The sequence below is a fragment of the Ictalurus punctatus genome, chromosome 16, assembly GCF_001660625.3.
Source record: "Ictalurus punctatus breed USDA103 chromosome 16, Coco_2.0, whole genome shotgun sequence".
In the NCBI taxonomy this organism is placed as follows: domain Eukaryota; kingdom Metazoa; phylum Chordata; class Actinopteri; order Siluriformes; family Ictaluridae; genus Ictalurus; species Ictalurus punctatus.
The window spans coordinates 10,037,597-10,058,082 of NC_030431.2; the positions used below are offsets into that span (position 1 = coordinate 10,037,597).

The 20,486-nt window shown below is 40.4% G+C and overlaps 1 protein-coding gene across 8 annotated transcripts in view; it reads right to left on the reverse strand.

Moving 5' to 3' along the window:
• Window positions 1–309: 309 nt before the first annotated feature.
• The window catches only part of nbeaa (neurobeachin a), a 187,057-nt gene continuing 166,880 nt past the window's right edge, over window positions 310–20,486 (reverse strand). For 5 of the 8 annotated variants that reach the window (XM_053686814.1, XM_053686810.1, XM_053686811.1 and 2 more), the window contains 23 exons: window positions 19,606–19,670; window positions 19,225–19,333; window positions 18,869–19,035; window positions 17,870–17,994; window positions 17,462–17,608; window positions 16,802–16,938; window positions 16,554–16,671; window positions 15,886–15,988; window positions 15,554–15,669; window positions 14,573–14,685; window positions 14,272–14,412; window positions 13,608–13,727; window positions 13,338–13,490; window positions 8,658–8,825; window positions 7,678–7,767; window positions 6,319–6,511; window positions 4,902–4,973; window positions 4,570–4,725; window positions 4,149–4,319; window positions 2,975–3,076; window positions 2,335–2,531; window positions 2,098–2,249; window positions 310–1,619 (listed from right to left, as the gene is read on the reverse strand). In XM_053686814.1, the coding sequence (XP_053542789.1) occupies window positions 1,529–1,619; window positions 2,098–2,249; window positions 2,335–2,531; window positions 2,975–3,076; window positions 4,149–4,319; window positions 4,570–4,725; window positions 4,902–4,973; window positions 6,319–6,511; window positions 7,678–7,767; window positions 8,658–8,825; window positions 13,338–13,490; window positions 13,608–13,727; window positions 14,272–14,412; window positions 14,573–14,685; window positions 15,554–15,669; window positions 15,886–15,988; window positions 16,554–16,671; window positions 16,802–16,938; window positions 17,462–17,608; window positions 17,870–17,994; window positions 18,869–19,035; window positions 19,225–19,333; window positions 19,606–19,670 (3,006 nt within the window). In that variant the 3' untranslated portion in view covers window positions 310–1,528. The remainder of the gene's footprint in view (window positions 1,620–2,097; window positions 2,250–2,334; window positions 2,532–2,974; window positions 3,077–4,148; window positions 4,320–4,569; window positions 4,726–4,901; window positions 4,974–6,318; window positions 6,512–7,677; window positions 7,768–8,657; window positions 8,826–13,337; window positions 13,491–13,607; window positions 13,728–14,271; window positions 14,413–14,572; window positions 14,686–15,553; window positions 15,670–15,885; window positions 15,989–16,553; window positions 16,672–16,801; window positions 16,939–17,461; window positions 17,609–17,869; window positions 17,995–18,868; window positions 19,036–19,224; window positions 19,334–19,605; window positions 19,671–20,486) is intronic. The other 3 variants (XM_053686816.1, XM_053686815.1, XM_053686809.1) reach the window with 1 other exon arrangement.

Sequence of the window (20,486 nt, forward strand, 5' to 3'; positions counted from 1 at the left end):
AGAACAAAAATGTACAAATTGAATCAAACGTACAGTCACCTTTAATCCTGGACAGCTGTGCTCATCAACTACTGCACCTCTGTCTCAGTCATATACACACACCCATGGCCAATAACAAGGCAAAATCCCCAAACTCTTTGCATAATTCATTGTTCTGTTGAGTTTTTTTTGTTTGTTTTTTTTTTGGTTATTATTTACACCTTTGCAAGGAAACAAGGTTATATTAGAGTTCAGTATTACACTGTAGATCCAAAAATATTTTTCTTACTCTTAAGTGGCTGAGGGGGAAAAAAATGAAACTGCTGCATATTGAAGTGTTTACATATTTTAATACTCATATAAACCAAGCTTTCCTCCTCAAAAGCTTTATGATTTATATTTTTCTCCTAGCTACGACGTTATGATATTGCTTACTGCGGTGGTACAACAGAATCATTACACATGTTTTTAATATTGAACAAATACAACGGACATCGATGCACAAATCATACAACTGATGGTTTCTATAAAAAAAAGTAAAACCATTCCGCTAATAAATTAGGTTATTGGTGCAAAGTGCCAATACAAAATCTTCAACATTTATTTCTTTTTTTTTAAAATCATAAATAATCAGAAAATGTGTGAGAGTGAGAGGGTTACATTTTATTTTTACCTTAGTTTTTTTTTTTTAATTCTTTTCTCCACTTACATGCCTGTCTTGCCCACGCTGTCGAGTTATGTACATATATGACAAAACAATTACCAAATATACAAAGAGGAAAACGAAGCTCGTTTTCTGATAGGACATGACCTCCAGCGTGTACCTGGCTGCTCTCATCTCAGGCCACCATCATCTCATCAAAAGCGCCAACAGTTTATTAATAATACACAATAATTTACATACAGCAAGTCATTAATGATTTTAAAGGTGGCGGAACCGTCCGGATGGGGGAAACTGAGGGATGTAAGCTCTGCCCTTAGACCAAAGACCTGTATTATATTCATCAACATTCTGCATGTGTGTGTGTGTCCCAACCCTGGTTCTCTAGCCCACCCGCTAAAATGAGAGTAAAAGCATTCTTTGATTTGATTATTTGGTGGTTCATCTCTGAAGCCTCTGAGGTTGAGATACTTTTTCGAGTCCACAGCACTGATCATGTTCACAGTCTGCAAACAAGAGGACTTTACATGACCTATTATCATATGTGGGGTGTGAAAAACAATCCTAAAGATTCTAGCTTACAACAACAAAGTCTTATGTTTGTAATCTTTTCACAAAGTCCGACGGTCCAGTCTATTCCAGAACAGAGACATGTTTGGAGTTTCCGGAAACTTCTAACGGGTCATGAGTTAGTAGGAGTTCTCCCAGCTGAAGTTTGGCAGCAGCCTGCAGTCGGTTTTCTCGTTCCTCACACTCCACTGTGTGTGTATGTGCGTGTGTGTGTGTGCGTGTGTGTGTGTGTGTGTGCGTGTGTGTGTGCGTGTGTGTGTGCGTGTGTGTGTGTGTGCGTGTGTGTGTGCGTGCGTGCACGTGTGTTTATGTCCACTCTCAGTATCTGTTCTGATGCTCATAGTGCCAGCGGTTGAAATCAATGTTGAATGCCACGATGCTGCCTGATGCCATGCCAGTAATTAAAGTTCTGTAAATACAGGAGTTGAGAATATAAAACATAAAGAAAAAAAAATGAAACAATAGCAACAAAAAAAAAAAAATTAAAGAAATAGTTTTAAATTATACATTAGACTCCTTGAGGCTCCACTTATTCTGATGTCTGTGAATGGTCTCACAACCAAAAGATTACTGCACTTACTGAAAACAGTTTATGCTCAAGTCTCATTCATTATTCAGTCTATAACTTCACTAGCATCTATACAGGTTCGAAAATTAATTACGCATACATATATCCCCGATCATCAATGAAATAAGTAAGTACTAAACTTTTTTGTTTGACCAAACTGTTCCTTTAACGATGATGCTATGTTAATGGCTCTATAGTCATTATTATATGTTTTTATTGTGAGTACACTATGATCATTATTATGGTTAGAGGACTCTAGTGTCCTATCAATCTGCTCATTTACATGTTACATAACTACACAAAGTAGGAGTGTGCTCACCTCTGGTCATGAGAGAGATCCATGGCCCGGATTCCAGCGTCACAGCCTGGGTAGATGTAGAGCTGCTTAAAGTCGCAGGCCTGCCACACCTCTACCACTCCGTTATCTCCTCCAGTCACCAGATTCTGTCCATCGCTGCTCAGCAGCACAGCCTGACACACAGAGATATCAGAGTTGAGTTGAAGTAATAAAGGCATCAGTGTGTGTGAGTAAGGGCTTTATGGTGTGAGAGCTTACCCGGGTAGAGTCGTTGAGCTCCATCTGAGCGAGCAGCTTGCCATTGATGCTGAAGTTGCAGAAGCGGCCTCTCTCGTAGTATATGATGCAGTGACCCTCGCTGGACACGGAGATGAGCCGAGGCTGCTGGCAGTTTTCTGGACCCTCCAGAGCCCGCAGCAGATCCCCTGTGATGGTGTGTACCAAGCATGGACCCTCTGACCCCACACACACAAACACAGTCATGTTAATACATAACATTTTGCTTACAAACCATAAAAGCAGTGAGAGAATCTTTGAGTTTTATATATATGGACTCACTCATCTTTTTTGCAGTTAATAACACACAAAAGTTTCAGAAATAGAGTCACGTTAGCGCAGTCTAATTCGCTGGCTAAAGATAATGAACACTTAGAAATGCCAAAAAATTCCCATCTATGCTACCAAAGATGGGATAGTTCTGTTCAAGGTGACATCATAACTAATACGTAATAACTAAACCTGGAAATAGACACAGCAAATGTACCCCATTATTGTTACTGAGTGCTGCACCTGTTTTGCATGTTTTCGCACACAGATTAATCAATAAATACAACAAGTAGTATATATTCAGTAATGCATTTAACTGATTACAATAGAAGGAAGTAGTGTTTGTACTGACCTTTGGCTCCACTGATGACTAGTCCCAGCTCAGCACACACCGACACACACACCACCTCATGATCATGGCCCGTGAGAACAGCCCGGGGTGCTGGATAATCACCTAGACAAGACAAACCACACACTCAGATCCTGACAGAGCAGACGACTAATCTCCGTGATGTGTTCACTGTTCAATCACAACATTCTTGCACTGTGGTTTTATCACCTTTTTCAGAATATAACAAAATGCTTATTACCACTAAATATTACTAAATATTTTAGTTGTTTATGGTGTCTTTCTAGCAGCCCATTTGTTGTTATTGATGTTTCTTGGGTGGTTCAGAATAAACAGCATTTTCACTGGCATAAAGAGATACATTTGTGAATCTGTATCTTTGGTATTTATTTGTAATGTTATTTATTCACTTAAAATAGTGCGCACATTGGTGAAATGTGAATTCAAGGGTGGACAAATCACATGGTGAGTAAAAGTTCCAGTACTCTGCCCATTCCCATGTTATGGTTGCGCAGAAACCGAATTCACTAGGCTAAGAAGTGCTAGCTAACATAACACAATATATGGTATACAAGCCATGAGGCCTATGTATGATTGTTTGGTAGTTTAGTGCATTACTACTAAGGGAAATAAACAAGTATATAATCATTATCCTAACTTTTTTGCTTCAATAAACAACATTATCATTTAAAAACTGTATTTTGTGTTTACTCAGAATGCCTTCATTTTATCTTAGATTTTGTTTTCATTTCTGAAACAATTTAGTATGAGAGATACAGAAAAGCATAAATCAGTTTGGGAGCAAATACTTTTTCACAGCACTGTATGATGGATTTGAGCTGAATTATATTTTGCTCAGTTTCATCAGTGTTTACACATTCCTGTTCCTGATTCAGAAACTATCGTCGGTCATCTGTGCACAATAATTAATCCTCCCATAAATACTTTCCTACCGAACCCAGATCACTCCTCAATGTTTGTAGTGCATCAGATGGTGGGATTCGGAAGCGTACTCTACAGTTTAAACATGACCTATGTACCAAATCAAATCTTTAGCTTAGTGAAATACAGTATGGAACTGGATTCTTTTCCTCTTGTTGAAGTGTTTATTCATTAGAACCTTGCAGCATTGGGGCTGCTCTTTGTGTGTTTTAAATGCAGCATTGCGTGAACTCACTGTTGTTGGGATTGTCTCCGATGATGTGATGTCGTCCACTCCAGTACCACAGCAGCAGCGTGGCGTCTCGTGAGCCTGAGACGATGTAACAGTCTCCGCCGATGTACGACTCAGAACGAGCCAAACACGTCACTACATCCCAGTGACCAAACACAATCTGAGTCAGTTTACCTGAGGACACATTGAACCACAAGGTCAACATCACGATTCAAAAGTGGAGACTAATGAGACTCACTGTAAATTATCTGCTGGCGCTAGTATGTAAGGATCTGTATATGGAAACACAGACCACTATAGACCACTGATTTTTTTCTTTTCTTTCATTTCTTTAAACAGGCAGAAGAAGGAAAGACACAAACTAGAGGTTAGTTTATAAATAAGGAACGAATACACAGTAATAAGAGCATGCAAAGAGACAGACCCGTTTCTGTGGAGTAGACTCGGAAACTCTTGTCCCAGAAGCCACACACCAGGATGTAGCGATTGTCAGCAGTGACCACAAAACAGTGTGTGTTTATCTGAATGCTTTGGTCAACCAGGTCAGTGATCTGCCGTTTATTCACCCCAGAGTTATTGGCTGTGATGATTGGAAGAAGAGTGTTGGTCAGTGTGTATTTACAGACAACAGCAAGTGAACACTTACGGAGAAACAAAATGGGGCTGCTCTTTGTGTGTTTTAAACTGATCAGTGTTATACAAGGTTGTGTAACTACTATACAGTAAGTGCTATCAAATTTATTTATTTATTTTTACCTATAAGAGGATCCATCTCTATTGGGAGGTGATGAGCCTGTTCCAGTGAGTAGCCTGGGGCTCCCCTGAGACCTGCAGGAGGCAGAGATGTTTATTCATATTTTAAAAGTTAAATACATACCTATTCATACAGTCATACCCTAAGGATATATAAAGGTAAAACACACAACATGGACAAATGTTTGTGGACACCTGACCATCATGGCCTATATGTGCTTTTGAACATCTCATTCCAGATTTAAACCCCCTTTCCTGTTATAATAACCTGGGAAGGCGTTCTACTAGATTTTGGAGTGTGACTGTGATTTGTCCGTTCATACACAAGCCTATTAGTGAGGTCAGGCACTGATGTTAGACGAGGAGGTCTGGGATGGAGTCAGAGGTCCAGTTCATTCCAAAGGTGTTCATTGTTGTTGAGGTCAGGGCTCTGTGCAGGCCACTCAAGTTCTTCCACGACAAGCTTGTCAAGCCATGTCTTCATGGAGCTCGCTTTGTGTACAGGGGCATTGTCATGCCAGAACAGGTTTGTGCTTCTTAGTTCCAGTGACGGAAATTGTAATGCTACAGCATACAAAGCCATTCTATACAACTGTGTGCTTTCAACTTTGTGGCAGCAGTTTGGGGAAGAAGCACAGACTGTATGGATGTGAAGATCAAGTGTCCACATATTGTATATAATATGCTACATGAAGACATATTCTAGCAATACAGCATAATACAAGATAAAGGACACAAATCAACAGATAAAAAGCAGCCTAGATATAAAGTCCTAGGGAAAACTTCAAACAAAAGTTCAGTAGAATTATTTAGTGTATACAAAATCAACCAACTGGGACCTGAATTAAAATGACAGCACTAAAGGTGCTATGCACTATATGCACTAAAACATATTTGGTTTAGTTTTTGTCACATTAGGGTTGCTGTGCTCCACTGTTGTATTGTTCACTGAGCTGAAGCTTTTACAATATCCATTAGCGTAGACACTGCGTCAGGCCTGAGTGTCAGGTTCTGTCAGGATAATGGTAGCACTACTATCAAAAAAAAAAAACACCACCACATACCATAAATACTGGAGTAATGTAAAATGATAGACAATTGCACCGAAGTAGGGTAATGCAAAAAAAAATCATCCATTTCATCACCGGTTAAATTAAATGTATATAGGAAGCACTAAGACTTTTAAATATAATTTAAAGTAATAATCATTTACTCACATCATTTTGTCTGCTTATGTAAATGAAGCAGACTTGCAAAAATACACCTGTTATTATGACTGAAACAGAACTCGGCACAGGAGGTTTCACTCTATCAAACTGATGTGATTCTATATTAACCCATCTGTGTTAAGTAGAAGGCTGACACAGCTGGGTGTGTGAGATGGGTGATGAGGCAGGTCAGGCAGCATGCCAGTGCTCACCGACGGTGTTGTGCCAGCGGTTGACAGCGAACAGGCGGCTGCAGGTGACCGTTACGGCAGCGGGCATGCTCAGGTGAGGGAGCGTATTGGCAGCCACGTGCGTCACCGGAGAGTTGGAGGGAAATTTCAGCACCATGATCACATCCTGCTGCATCTGATCCTTAAACATGAGTGGACTCTGAGGAAGGAAACACTGATGAAAAGAAAGATAGCAAGAAAGACAGAGACGGACACAGCCAGAGAGGAAGAGGAGAACAAAAGGAGGTGGGAAGGAAAGGAAAATGAAGGAAGGATGAAGGAAAAAGAGGGAGAGAGGTGTGTTAGAGTGGAACCATGAGGATCACAGAAGGAACTGTAAGGAGGGACAAAAGGCACTGGAGTGATGCAGAGGATGAAAGATAAGGTCTGTTTCAGGTCACAGGAGAACGGAGACTGGCTTGTCTTATCTAAACAGCGCTCTCAACACAAAGGCTCTATCTGAACAACACTACATCTGAGCTCTGTTTCCCAAAAGCACTATACATTTACAATAAGCTTAACTGGTAGAGAGAGTCTTCAATCTGGTGCTTTCCTGAGAGAGTCACTGTACCATAATCATTGGGAAACTCAGTCCGGAATAGTTAGACTACAGGGAGAGCCTGTGTAAGACTCGTTAAATTACATCAATCATTATTCTGGTACACTATCATCAGTCCATACCTGGTCGTGTTTATCATAACCCTCTTAGTTTGAACTTTATCCATACTGTAAAGATTTAGCATCGGCTTATTAAAAATATATATAATGGTGCAGTACAATTCACCATTCTGTTTTTATCTTCTATTAGGTAACCATTAGTTTGATAGTTGCAACAGGCAATTTTATCTCATTTATTGAATCTTACCTTATCTAAGCTATCTTATTTCTAAAATACATTATTGTCTATAGTTTCATTGCATATGCTATTAGCTGGGAAGAGCCTATCAGAGCCCTTTTAAGCCTCTACAGAACAAAAAAAGGGTGCTTATTAATCGTGTGGGAGTTTCCCAAGTGTTAGATGCAATGATGCTCAAATCTATGGTAGTAATTTCACTGGAACAGAGCTAACTATAGAGTTACTATAAACGGACAAAATAATTGAACTAATAAAAAAGCAATTGTTGCCAAAATAAAACCTTGTGTGATCTGCTGTTATAGAAAATGTGTAAACAGAACAATTTTCTCAAAATCAGTGTCAATGAAACTGAAAATAAGAAGTGAGTTTGACTTGAAAACACATGTAAACAACTTCTTTCTAATTATCATTGTAGTTGTTCCCCCACACTCTGGTAGGTTGTGTGTATGCAGTAGAGAATGAATGCTGTGCTGTGACAGTCTCACCAGATGCATAGCCGAGCTGCGGGGAGGATGAGGCTCAATTAACAGCTGCGAGGGAACTTGACCAAACGTCTGGATCTGAGCCTCTGTGGACTACAGAGAGAGCAAGCAAGAGAGAGAGAAAGAGAGAGAGAGAGAGAAAAGGAGGGGGGAGAGAGGGAGAGAGAAAAGAAGGGGAGAGAGAGGGAGAGAGAAAAGAAGGGGAGAGAGAACGTGAGAGAAAAGGAGGCGAGAGAGAGAAAAGGAGGGGGGAGAGAGAAAAGGAGGGGAGAGAGAGAGAAAAGGAGGGGAGAGAGAGAGAGAAAAGGAGGGGGAGAGAGAGAAAAGGAGGGGGGAGAGAGAAAAGGGGGAGGGAGAGAGTGAGAGACAAAAGGAGGGGAGAGAGAGAGAAAGGAGGGGGAGAGAGACAGAGAGAGGGAGACAGAGAAAAAAGGAGGGAGAGAGAGAATGAGGGGGAGAGAGAGAAAAAAAGGAGGGAGGGAGAGAGCGAGAAGGAGAGGGGAGAGAGTGAGAGCGAGAAAGAGAGAGACAGACAGTGAGTTGTCCAAGTGGACAGCGCAAATTGACACTACAGCTGAAGTGCTGAACATTTCACAGGTGTTTATTTCAGTCTTGTCTGCCTAATGAGATGAAAACACAGAGCAAAGCTCTCACTCGAGGCCAGAGAGAAAGTGCGAGAGGCTTCTGGCACTGCTTAGAGCTGGCCATACATGGGCAAGAGAACAGGAAGAAAAAAATAACAGCTGTAGCTCTTCAGACATAGACTGAAGAGAACATTTTGTACAGTACTTAATGGTCTGAATGTCTGAATGAGCGAAGGCCGTGGAAAAGGAAATCAGACCTGTGATGTTATACAGCTGGACTAATAATTTAAGTGTACACTTATTCAGAACCGGAACATTTTGTCCATTCGGATGATGAGTATATGCCCTTAAACCCATGTGCAATCTTTCAGTGGGTAAAGCGCGCAGCGTGTCACTAACCTCTCTGAGCTGCAGGTCTGTGATGGTGTCCAGATTGACAGAGCCTTCATAGGACATGTAGTGGAACACATTAAGAGCTCTCACAGCCTCGGGTCCTCGCTGCTTGTAGCCGAAGATCAGATCGATCCACTGGTGCAGCTGGCACGATACAAACTCACTCTCCAAAGCCTGAGATGCCAAAGGGCCAGAATGGTTAATAAGACTGCTTTTTTACTTTTAAAAGGGATTTTTGAGCAAGTGCATATGATTTAGTGTGAAATGGTGTCGGCCATCATCATGACTCGCAGCTGTGAGATACATTTGCACGGTGGAGAAGGACGCACCACAAAGCACACTAGAACACGTTCTTCCGCATGCAGCTCCCAATAGTGTTTCACTACAAGACACAGCGAAAATCCAAAATCCTATGTCCTGCAGCTTTGACAACACCACCCACCATCTGGATTACCACGTTATATAGGAATTTCTAGATCAGTCATAACATTAAAACCACCTGCTAATAAATAATGTATGTCCCCCTTGTGCCGCCAAAACAGCTCTGACCCATCGAGGCATGACATCTGAAGGTGTGCTGTGGTATCTGGCACCAAGACGTTAACAACAGATCCTTTAAGTCCTGTAAGCTGTGAGTTGGGTCCTTTATGGATCAGATTTGTTTGTCCAGCATCCAGCTGATGCTCGATAGGATTGAGATCTGGGGAATTTGGAGGCCAAGTCAACACCTTGAACTCTTTGTTCATGGTTTGTTCCTCAAACCATTCCTGAACTATTTCTGCAGTACAGTGTGGCAGGGTGCATTATCCTGCAGAAAGAAGCCACCTGCCATGATGCCGTTGCCATGAAAGTGTCTGCACCAACGTTTAGGCAGGTGGTACGTTCAATCCAATTCAATTCAATTTTATTTGTATAGCGCTTATTAGAATAGACATTGTCTCAAAGCAGCTTTACAGAAATATCAACATGGTATACAGATATTAAAGGTGTGAATTTATCCCAACTGAGCAAGCCACTGAGTGGCAAGGAAAAACTCCCTAAGATGTTTTAAGAGGAAGAAACCTTGAGAGGAATCTGACTCAGTTGTTACCCATCCTCATCTGGGTAACAACAGTTAGTGTGAAAAAGTTCATTATAGATTTATCTGAAGTCTGTATGGCCTTAGGAGCAGCCGTAGTCCCAGCAGTCTGGAATTAGAGAAGATTTGAGCTCCATCCAGAGGCAGAAAGGATCTGGATCTCTAGTATCTCCATAAATTCGTGTGGGGCTCGGCAAAAGGAGAGAGGGAGAAAAAAGATAATTATGACTGTGAAGAAGTAGAACAGAATCTAGTCAGGGTAGGCTTGAGTAAACAAATACGTTTTAAGCCTAGACTTAAACACTGAGACTGTGTCTGAGTCCCGAATACTAATTGGAAGACTGTTCCATAACTGTGGGGCTCAATAAGAGAAAGCTCTTCCCCCTGCTGTAGCCTTCACTATTCGAGGTACCGACAAATAGCCTGCACCTTTTGATCTAAGTAGGCGTGGCGGATCATATAAAACCAAAAGATCGCTTAGATACTGTGGCGTGAGACCGTTTAGTGCTTTATAGGTTAATAAAAGTATTTTATAATTAATGCGTGATTTCACTGGGAGCCAATGCAGTGTTGATAATATCGGTGTGATGTGGTCGTATCTTCTAGTTCTAGTTAGGACTCTAGCAGCTGCATTCTGGATTAACTGGAGCTTATTTATATTCCTACTGGAACATCCAGACAGTAAGGCATTACAGTAATCTAATCTAGAGGTGACGAATGCATGAACTAGTATTTCCGCATCATGTAGTGACAATATGTTTCTTATTTTAGAAATATTTCTGAGATGAAAGAAAGCTATCCTAGTAATATTATCTACATGAGCATCAAATGATAGGCTGTAGTCAATAATCACTCCAAGGTCTTTAACTGCTGTACATGATAAAACAGAAAGTCCATCCAGAGTAACCATGTGATCAGAAAGTATTTCTGTTTTATCAGAATTAAGTAGAAGGAAGTTAGTTAACATCCAATGTCTAATGTCCTTTACACAATCCTCAACTTTTCTAAGCTTCTGTCTGTCCTCTGGCTTCGCTGAAACATACAACTGTGTATCATCAGCATAACAGTGGAAGCTAATTCCATGTTTACGAATAATTTGACCTAGGGGTAGCATATACAAAGTAAAGAGCAGTGGGCCTAAAACAGAACCCTGTGGAACTCCAAAAGTAACCTCAGTACGCATGGAGAAATCACCATTTAAATCTACGAACTGATAACGATCGGTCAGATAAGATCTGAGCCAGGAGAGGACTGTTCCCTTAATACCAACAACATTTTCTAATCTACCAAGGAGAATAGTGTGATCTATAGTATCAAAAGCTGCACTAAGGTCGAGTAACACAAGCAGCGAGACACAACCCTGATCGTCGGTCAGTAGAAAGTCATTTACTACTTTAACTAACGCTGTCTCTGTGCTATGATGAGGTCTAAATCCTGACTGATACATTTCATGAATGTTATTCCTATCTAAGTACGAGCATAACTGCTTTGCTACAACCTTTTCTAAAATCTTAGAGATGAAGGGGAGATTTGATATTGGTCTATAGCTGGACAATTGAGACGGGTCAAGATCAGGTTTTTTAATCAAGGGTTTAATAACTGCTAATTTAAGTGATTTAGGTACATAGCCAGTGCTTAGGGAAGAATTGATTATATTTAGAAGTGGTTCAATTACTCCTGGACAAATCTGTTTAAACAAACATGTAGGTACGGGATCTAGTATGCAAGTTGATGAATTGGCTGAAGAGATTAATGTAACTATTTCAGTCTCTCTAAGCGGAGCAAAACACTCTAAACATTGATCTGATATTGCTACATTCATGTAATGGGTTTGTTACAGTACTGTCCGGTTTTAATTCAATGGCCTGTATTTCACGTCTAATATTTTCAACCTTATCAATGAAAAATTTCATGAAATCTTCACTGCTATGTAATGATTGAGTGTTTCTCTCTGTAGTGGTTTTATTCCTAGTTAAATTTGCTACTGTGTTGAAAAGGAATCTAGAATTGTTTTTGTTGTCTCCTATTAAGGTGGAGAAATAGATTTTTCTAGCATCACCAAGAGATTTCCTATATTTCAGTAGGCTCTCCTTCCATGCTGTTTGAAATATCACCAGTTTGGTTTGACGCCATTTACGTTCTAATTGTCGAGCTGTCTGTTTTAAGGTTCGCGTTTGATCGTTATGTCAGGGTGCTAATTTTTTCTCTCTAATTGTTTTCCTTTTGAGTGGAGCCACTCTATCTAGCGTGTAGCGGAGTGTTGACTCCAAGCTTTCAGTCGCCTGATCGAGTTCTATGGGATCAGACGGTGATCCAAATCTAATTGATGTTTCTGCAAGGTTATTTATGAAGCTCGGTGCAGTAGCTGATGTGTAGGTACGTTTTATGCGGTAGCGAGGCGAGGTGGAAATATTATGATCAATACGTATTATGAACGAGATAAGATAATGGTCTGAGACAACTTCAGACTGCGGAAAAATGATAATATTTTCTATACTTAGTCCGTATGTTAGTATGAGGTCAAGAGTGTGACCACCATTATGAGCAGGCCCGATTACGTTCTGATTAATCCCTACTGCATCTAAGATGGACACAACCGCTAATCTTAGAGGGTCTTCCAGGTTATCAAAATGAATATTAAAGTCTCCGACGATTAATGCTTTATCTACAGACACAACCAGGTTTGAGACAAAGTCTGCAAATTCACTAAGAAATTCAGTATATGGCCCTGTGGGTCTGTAAATAATAATTAGAGGAATTGACTTATTTTTTGTGGCTGCATAACTTATACTGGTATAAAGAATTTCAAAAGAATTAAATTTATCCTTAGGTTTTTGTGTGACGACTAGATTTTTACTATGGATGTACGTGTCAAAGTAACATCCACATGAATGCCAGGACCCAAGGTTTCCCAGCTGAACATTGCCCAGAACATCACACTATCTCTGCCAGCTTGCCTTCTTCCCATAGTGCATCCTGGTGACATCTCTTCCCCAGGTAAGCGACGAACACGCACCTAACCGTCCACATGATGTAAAAGAAAATGTGATTCATCAGACCAGGCCACCTTCTTTACTGCTCCATGGTCCAGTTCTGATGCTCATGTGTCCATTGTAAGCGCTTTCGGCAGTGGACAGGGGTCAGAATGGGCACTCGGTCTGCACTTACGTAGCAAGCTGCAAAGCACTGTGTTCTTGCTTTACAATGAAGATATTTGGATTTGAGATCAAATGATGAATATGAGATAATAGACCAGAATTTCAGCTTTCAGTTCCTGATATTTACATCTAAATGCGTTAAACAATTTAGAACCTTAGAATCCACCCATTAATCAAGTGATCAAAAATATTGGAACATGTGACTGACAGGTGTTTCTTGTTGCCCGGGTGTGTCCTGTTAGATTGATTGTTTAAACAATTAATAGTTCTGAATGTTTACTCTTGGTTTGAGGCCTGGGTTTCACCTATGAAGACTGCATGTGTTGTTAATAAGGATAAACCAATAAGACGACCAGAGATCTGTGTATGGGAGACATTTTGAAGCTGAGAAAAGACAGACTCTAAAAATTACAGGTAAGGACACTGTAAGCAGACTGTCATATCACTTACCATTCTGTTAATGCGAACAAAGTCTTCTGGTTTCTTGGCCCAGACAGGCAGCTCCACATCACAGACCGGAGTGTGGTCCTCCCTCAAACCCAGATCATAACCATTACTGTTCACAAACATCTCGGGCAGGTAGTAGAACTCTGGGATCAACTCCTGTTCCAGCATGGTTAGAAGACAATGGTAAAAATGTGCAATCAATTCCTTGAATGAATTTTCAAACACAGAAGCTAAGATGTCAATCACTGCTCATCACTCATCAGTCTCTCTCACCTTGACATCAGACGTATCCCTCTGGCAGCTCCTCCAGGAGCGCATGATGCCGGAGAATGTTCGGTCTGGATGATCAAACTTACTGTCGTTTCCGTTCAGGAAGAATGTAGTGAAGGGCTCCTAATACAGTCAAAAACACACAGGGAATTAGTAAAAATATTTGCATACCAAAGACATATTGTGTACTGTTAACAAATTGTAGAGTTCAATAAAAAAATTTTTAAAAATCATTGGGCTAACTTTTGCTCCTACCTGGCTAATTTAGATAAAACTCATAGAAAATTGGTGCATTAGTACAATTTTAAGAACAACTGTACTTAATGCAAGAATTTTCGTGCTTAAAGCTGCCCCAAACAGATTTTTTTTGTGTGCGCCCCTAATCAATATATGACCATCGACATGTATCGTTCAGAATCCGAGGTAGGCCTGCCATTAATTCATGAATAATGATGTAGAGCTTTTAATTATAGGAGTTACAGAAAAATCTCCTTGCTTTACACATCAGTTTAAAACTATGAATCTTGTTTTTTACACAACAGCCATCTGTTATAAACAATTACAATCCATGGTTTGAGGGTATAAACGTGTTTGATTATAAGCATGCCGTCTAAGAATCTAGAGTAAATTAACAGTGTGTATTGTAGGGTATAGTGAAAGTGCTCACTATTCTGTGGAGCCAGAGCAGAGTAGAAGCAGCAGTGGAGTAGAGGGATGTGTAGTGATGTGGTGGGGTTCCATCCTCCTCCCAAGTTTCATAACGCTCTGCGTAAAAGGCTGCACGCTTTGGATTCAGCGCCCCAATTGGCTGAGAGAAAGAAACCAGCACAAGATTGTTACAAAACATGAAAGTAATGATTTCCAATTATATAACAGACTACTCTAGTCAGCCTGTTTGCAATGCTGAACACTGTTGAACCCGGTGTTGATTTCTGCCATATGTAAGAAATCAGGAGTCAGAGTGTTACCTTCGACAGGTCCCTGAAGTTGCCAGGCAGAGTGAGGTCCAGCTCCTCAGACTCATAGTTGGTGAGGACCCAGGGGAAGACCGGGTATTGGTTAAGGTCATTATATGTTCTCCCTGAACACACAAAAACAGATGCATGAATGATGTGACATCACTAATATGAATGTATATGCAATATACATTAAATATATATATATATATATAAATATTGGAGATGCAACGATACTAAATTTCTCAGCCGATACCGATAACCGGTTATGCAGAGTGATATCGGCCGATACCGATAGTTCTGCCTCTTATGCCTTCTTTTAAATTAATAATAATTAATTCCACAATTCTGAAATAAATGGAAATAAAAACATTATTCTCTCCATTTCAACAAGTTGTTTCACAGTAACTGGTCTCATAAACAGAAAACACATTACTCAAATTAACATTAACACATGAACTAAAGATTAAATTAAGATTTTGTTAACTTGTTGAATGTTATTAATTCATATTAACATTGCCTGAATTCTAAAAAACTAGACTTTTTGGGGTTCAACTAGACTCAATGCCGAAACGCTTCAGTGCTGCTACTTCCGGTGTAAAATTTTAGCAGTGCAGAGATTACAGATCTTCCAATCTGCAGTTTTGTCATCATTCCACACAAGCGACATCATCTTTACAAAATCGATGTGTTTTCCCGCCCTCTTTTGATTGACAGGATATAATCAGCCCTGATCATCGGCTGTTTTTAAACTATCGGCCGATAGCGGGAAAAATTGCCTTTATCTGCCGATACATCGGGGCATCTCTTAATATACACACACACACACACACACTCGTGCTGAATAGCACTTCTTCTACTTCTGTAAATGGTTCAGAAAGCAGCAATATTTTTGTAATTTACTAGTCACAAAACTGCCCAAAATGCATGTGAGCTCTGGAATAGACATTTTTCTGGCTCCTGGACCATCACAAGCCTTTGCTCCATTCTCACCTGCGATGGTGTTGAGAAACATGAGGTACTCGAAGTTAGAGATCTCCCGCCTCTGCCAGCGCTGGGTCATGTTGGAGGACTTGAAGAGCTGACGAGGGGTGGCCAGAGAAATTCGTCTGCAAACGAGATAATAAAAGTTGCACACTCTAGTTCAGGACAAACTGCTCAAAAACAAATGGCACTAAAAAACTGAGAACATCAAAGTATCTATCGTAGATCAGTTCACTGCTTTAAATCTTAATATATTCACACGAATGAAGAAAAATCTGATCTCACATCAGCCCCTATAGGATATGTGGAGATTCTTTATGAATATGTGACCATGTCCTAACCTTGCTTGAGGAAGGCCGTAGCTGGTGCCGACTCCCACTCGGGGTAAACTGTACACCACCTTTTTGACAGTTGCCTGGTCCGGGAAGTTAAACATGACTGATGCTATGGGGAGGAGAACATGGAACTTAAAAGATGAAGAATAGACAATTTGTACAGCAAAATTATGAGAGAGTTACTCAAATGAATTAAAAAAAAATAAGAACAAAGGGCAGATCTCTCTTAAGTAAAGCATTTTGCAGAATTTTTTCCATTTTTATGAACACTGGAGGTTTATCTTAGATCATTTGAGTATGATTTATACTACTGCACCCTAATATTAAAGATGGCATTATAAATTAGAGCTGGAATTAGTCTAATTATTATTAGACAGAGTAACTCAATGTTAGAGACCAGTGACTGGTTGAGTTTAAGAAGGATTTCGAAGTTTAGAGGTATCTAGTCAGAATTTCAGTTATTGAGACAAGTCTCCTTTGCAGAAGAGATTATTATCAATGGGATTCTCCTGATAAATTAAGAGAATCTGAAGGGATAATACAGTAAAATATGTTTCTGTAAAATTACACACAGGACGTCTATAGATTGCCATGCTTTCCAGGACACCTAGGAGCCCTGACTATGTTCTTTATATAAATATACTATTTCTAATATAATACGAAAGTGCTCTTACTTCTGTTGGCCATGAAGACCTCCAGGCCAGTGTTCTGCAACAGGTAACGTCTGGCAAACACGGCTCTGATCTCACTGAACATCCATTTCCCATGCAGCCCCTCAGAATACGCCAACACCTGAACACACAAACACATACACATATCAGAAGCACCATAAAAGCAGTGGCGATGATATATCAGCTACATACCTCTTTCATCTCATTCATAAACTCAGATGGTCAGCTTTTGGAGGAGGAGGAATACACACCTTCGCATCAGTCTTCTTGAAAGCGGGATCTTCTTCATCCACCTCAAAGTAAATCTCAGTGGTGGTGATGGAGAGCGTCCCCCTGGCAACGACCACAGGAGCGACCAGCTGGGCCGGTGTGCTCAGAACCACGGGACCTTAGAGAGACTAGGCCGTTTACTACATTCATTCCACATAATACTCAGATTGAGTTATGCCTCCTATATTTTGTCATAGATTAAATCGTCAGAAAAAAATATTTGATTTTCTAAATCAAATGTTTCATAGTTGTTAATGATACTGTACTTTTAACATCAAGGATGTCATTAATTTGATCAAAAGAAGCGATATGAAACTGAATGTGTTACACACAGTCAGTGGTTCAATTGAGTTGATTAGTCTAGATGATTTTAATTAGTTCATTTAGTAAATCAGAGCATTTCATCAGCAGGATTGTTCTGCAGCCATGCCAGCAGGAACTCTGGATTTACATCCGAAACACTGTTCGAATGCTGCTCATATTTTCTTAGGAAACTTGCCTCTGGAGGTAAATACTCGAGGATGAAAAGGCACTAGAAATAAAGTACATTTATACACATTAACACAAAATATTTCAGGGATATATAAAACACCATCATGGATTCGGATCTGTTTCGCTTTTCCCCTCAATGTAAGAGATACCTGCGAGATTGTCAATCTCTTTCTCCTGCAGCAGACTGACAGCATCATCGTCTCCTTCCAGCATCAGCTCCATCTCAGGATTCTGACTGACCACAGACTGGCTCCTGAACGCCTTCTTTGACTTCATGCCCTCCTCTTCCTCTGGGGCTGCAGAGAGAGGAAACAAGTGTTGTGACCTCCGTGTCTGACATTCATGTATATTATTGTTGAGAGCAGTGCTATGCGAGATTTGAATAATGTTCTGTCAATAAAATACTGAATTAATTTTAATTTCAAGTGAGCACTGACAGATAAAACAAGCCTTGAATTCACTAGAAAGCCAGGGTGGTTGCACATGGAATATATTGCCATGTGGTTTTTAGAAAGTATGCACAGCTTAAGTGGAAACAGTGAAATAAAGGCACTGACCGTAATCCTCCAGTGCTTTGAGTGACACATCCGAGTGTGTGGAGCCAAATGCGTTGCGAACAAATCTTCGCCTCCTGCGCAGGTCATCTTCCCAGTAGTCCAAACGCCAGAAATCAACCAAATGGCTGCAGGGGCAGGATGGAGTGTGTACTGGTTATAGAGCATGATTCTGTAACCTTTTGGTAAAAAGTCCTTCACAATCATTGCTTTCCTGGAGTGTCTGTTTACAGTTTACCATTTCAAACATAGCTATATCAAATATACCAGAAGTGATAATGATAATGAGTCTTTATTGAACACATATACAGTGTCTCACAAAAGTGAGTACACCCCTCACATTTTTGTAAATATTTGATTATAATATCGCAGTGTGAGTCATGATACAGCGCCCCTGGAGCAGAGAGGGTTAAGGGCCTTGCTCAAGAGCCCAACAGCGGCAGCTTAGCAGTGCTGGGGCTTGAACCCTGGACCTTCCGATCAGTAACCCAGAGCCTTAACCACCAAGCCACCACTGCCCCAAGTGTAACCATTTTGTGTGCTTATATATAGATTGCTAAAATAATTATTACAAATACCTTTCCTGTTCATTTATAATAGCAAGAAACAAAGCAACACACAACCATACATTGTAATGCAAATGGATGATTCAGTAAATTCCTTGGGCCAAGCCTATGGTGGTGGATATCCGACCTCACCCCAATTCTCTACTTTCACATCTTCAGGTTCCTACAAGTGTTCAGATTGTTTCAGTGTTTGACACACAACAGTTTCAAAACAATATTTAAATGCATTAACAAAATAAACTTCATCCTGTAGACACGTTGGCAATTGTAATGTGTTATCTTATCAGCCCATAAGTGACAGAGTGACATTAGAGACTGGCACCATGCTGGTGTGAATAACGGATATTCTTGTGCGCATTTGCAGTAAACCTCCTCAGTTATGCAACAGCAGAGAACTGCTTTCCCAGCCTACCCCATGAGTAGTGTTCATATATACCTCTGTGCCATGGTACCCCATGCTCCATGTTTATTAGTCAAGATGTTGAGGATCTTCTGTTTCAGCTGGTTGGCGGTCACGTGATCTCTGTGCTTGGCGGCACTGATCAGGTGATCGCACATCTTCTCTTCCTCTCTCCGATCTGCTGCATACTGAGCGCAGTTGGACTGAGGGAGGCAGCACAAGGAAGGGCGTTGTAAGAAAGTGTCAACATCGGCCTTTACAAATCTTTTTGTTTTTCATCACTTCCAAAAGCATGTTTTTGCAATCCGACTCTTTTTGTGGTTCATAAATAACAAGCACATATGTGCACAATAGCAGAACAAGCACAAACACAGTCCCACACATCAGCTGACCTCAAACTCGGCATGTTTGTGGACGTCCTCGGCCCTCTGCCTGTTGAGGATAAACTCCGCCTCATTGGCCACTCGCACGATGTGGTCCTTCATGGCATGGCACAAGAGCCTGAAACAAACACACTGCTGTTAGACAGCAAGAACAAGAAACTAACATGGGGTTCATATTTACATTCAGGGACATTTCTGGGACAAAACAGCATAATTATTATTTGTTCTCATCTTCAGAATGAATCAATATCCCTATCCTAAAATAAACAGCAACTATACAGGGCTTCTATATACATGTAAAAAACAAAAAAACAAAACAAAAAAAAACATTTGCAAATTTTTTTACATTGTGTTCTGATCACAAAACCTCCACTGTCCATGTGTTCTTACCTGCCCTCATTAATAAGCTCAATAAAGGCGAGTCCTGCATTCTTCTGAATGGAGTTCTGCCACTCCTGAGACAAAAAAAGAAATAGTGTGATGCCATTATTAAAGAATTACTAATTATACCAGCTCGTGAACACTAAACAGTTACCGCCATGGACTGCTTTCAATCATCATCTACTAAGGGAAAGAGTTCTATGTGCATTACTTTTGCTTAGAACAACAAAAAAAAAAACAACAGTTGGACTAAGACCTCAGTAATGTGCTGTAAAACAGCTGACAAAACAGTGGCTGTTTGCTAGGATAGCAGCAGACGCAGAGAAAAGGCAGGATGGGGCAGGAAGCTTTTAGTCCAGGATGCTGATGGTTCTAGAAGGACACATCAGAGGCTCTAGTTACCATCCCTTCCTGCCGATCAATACTTTGGGTTCGGTTTCATCCCCAGAGAATCTAATGGAGGGCCAGTATGGAACCAGGGTAACACTATCTGTGGAGAGGAGGGCATTAAGGATGATGGGAAAAGAAGGGAGGAGGGGAGAGAACACGGGAACTGGACGAATCATAGCTCTAAACTCTTTGTGCAGACTCAAGAGTCAAGAACCAAGAGGGAACTGGAGAGCTAGGATTCTACTATGTACTACGTTTAAATTTTATAAATTATTTTTTATTATAATTTTTTTTTAGAGGTATGGTATTGGTATTTAAGTTAAGGAATAGCTTGAGGAGCTACATATGGAGAAAGATGGAATCAGTTCAAGGTAAGAAAAAAAAACTACGTTGTTTATGAAAATACAAATATCTTATTAGCATTCACAAAAAAAAAAAGAGATTTACACTCCACCAGGTTTACATTCCTCCCTTCTGCAACCACATCCATTTCCTATTAG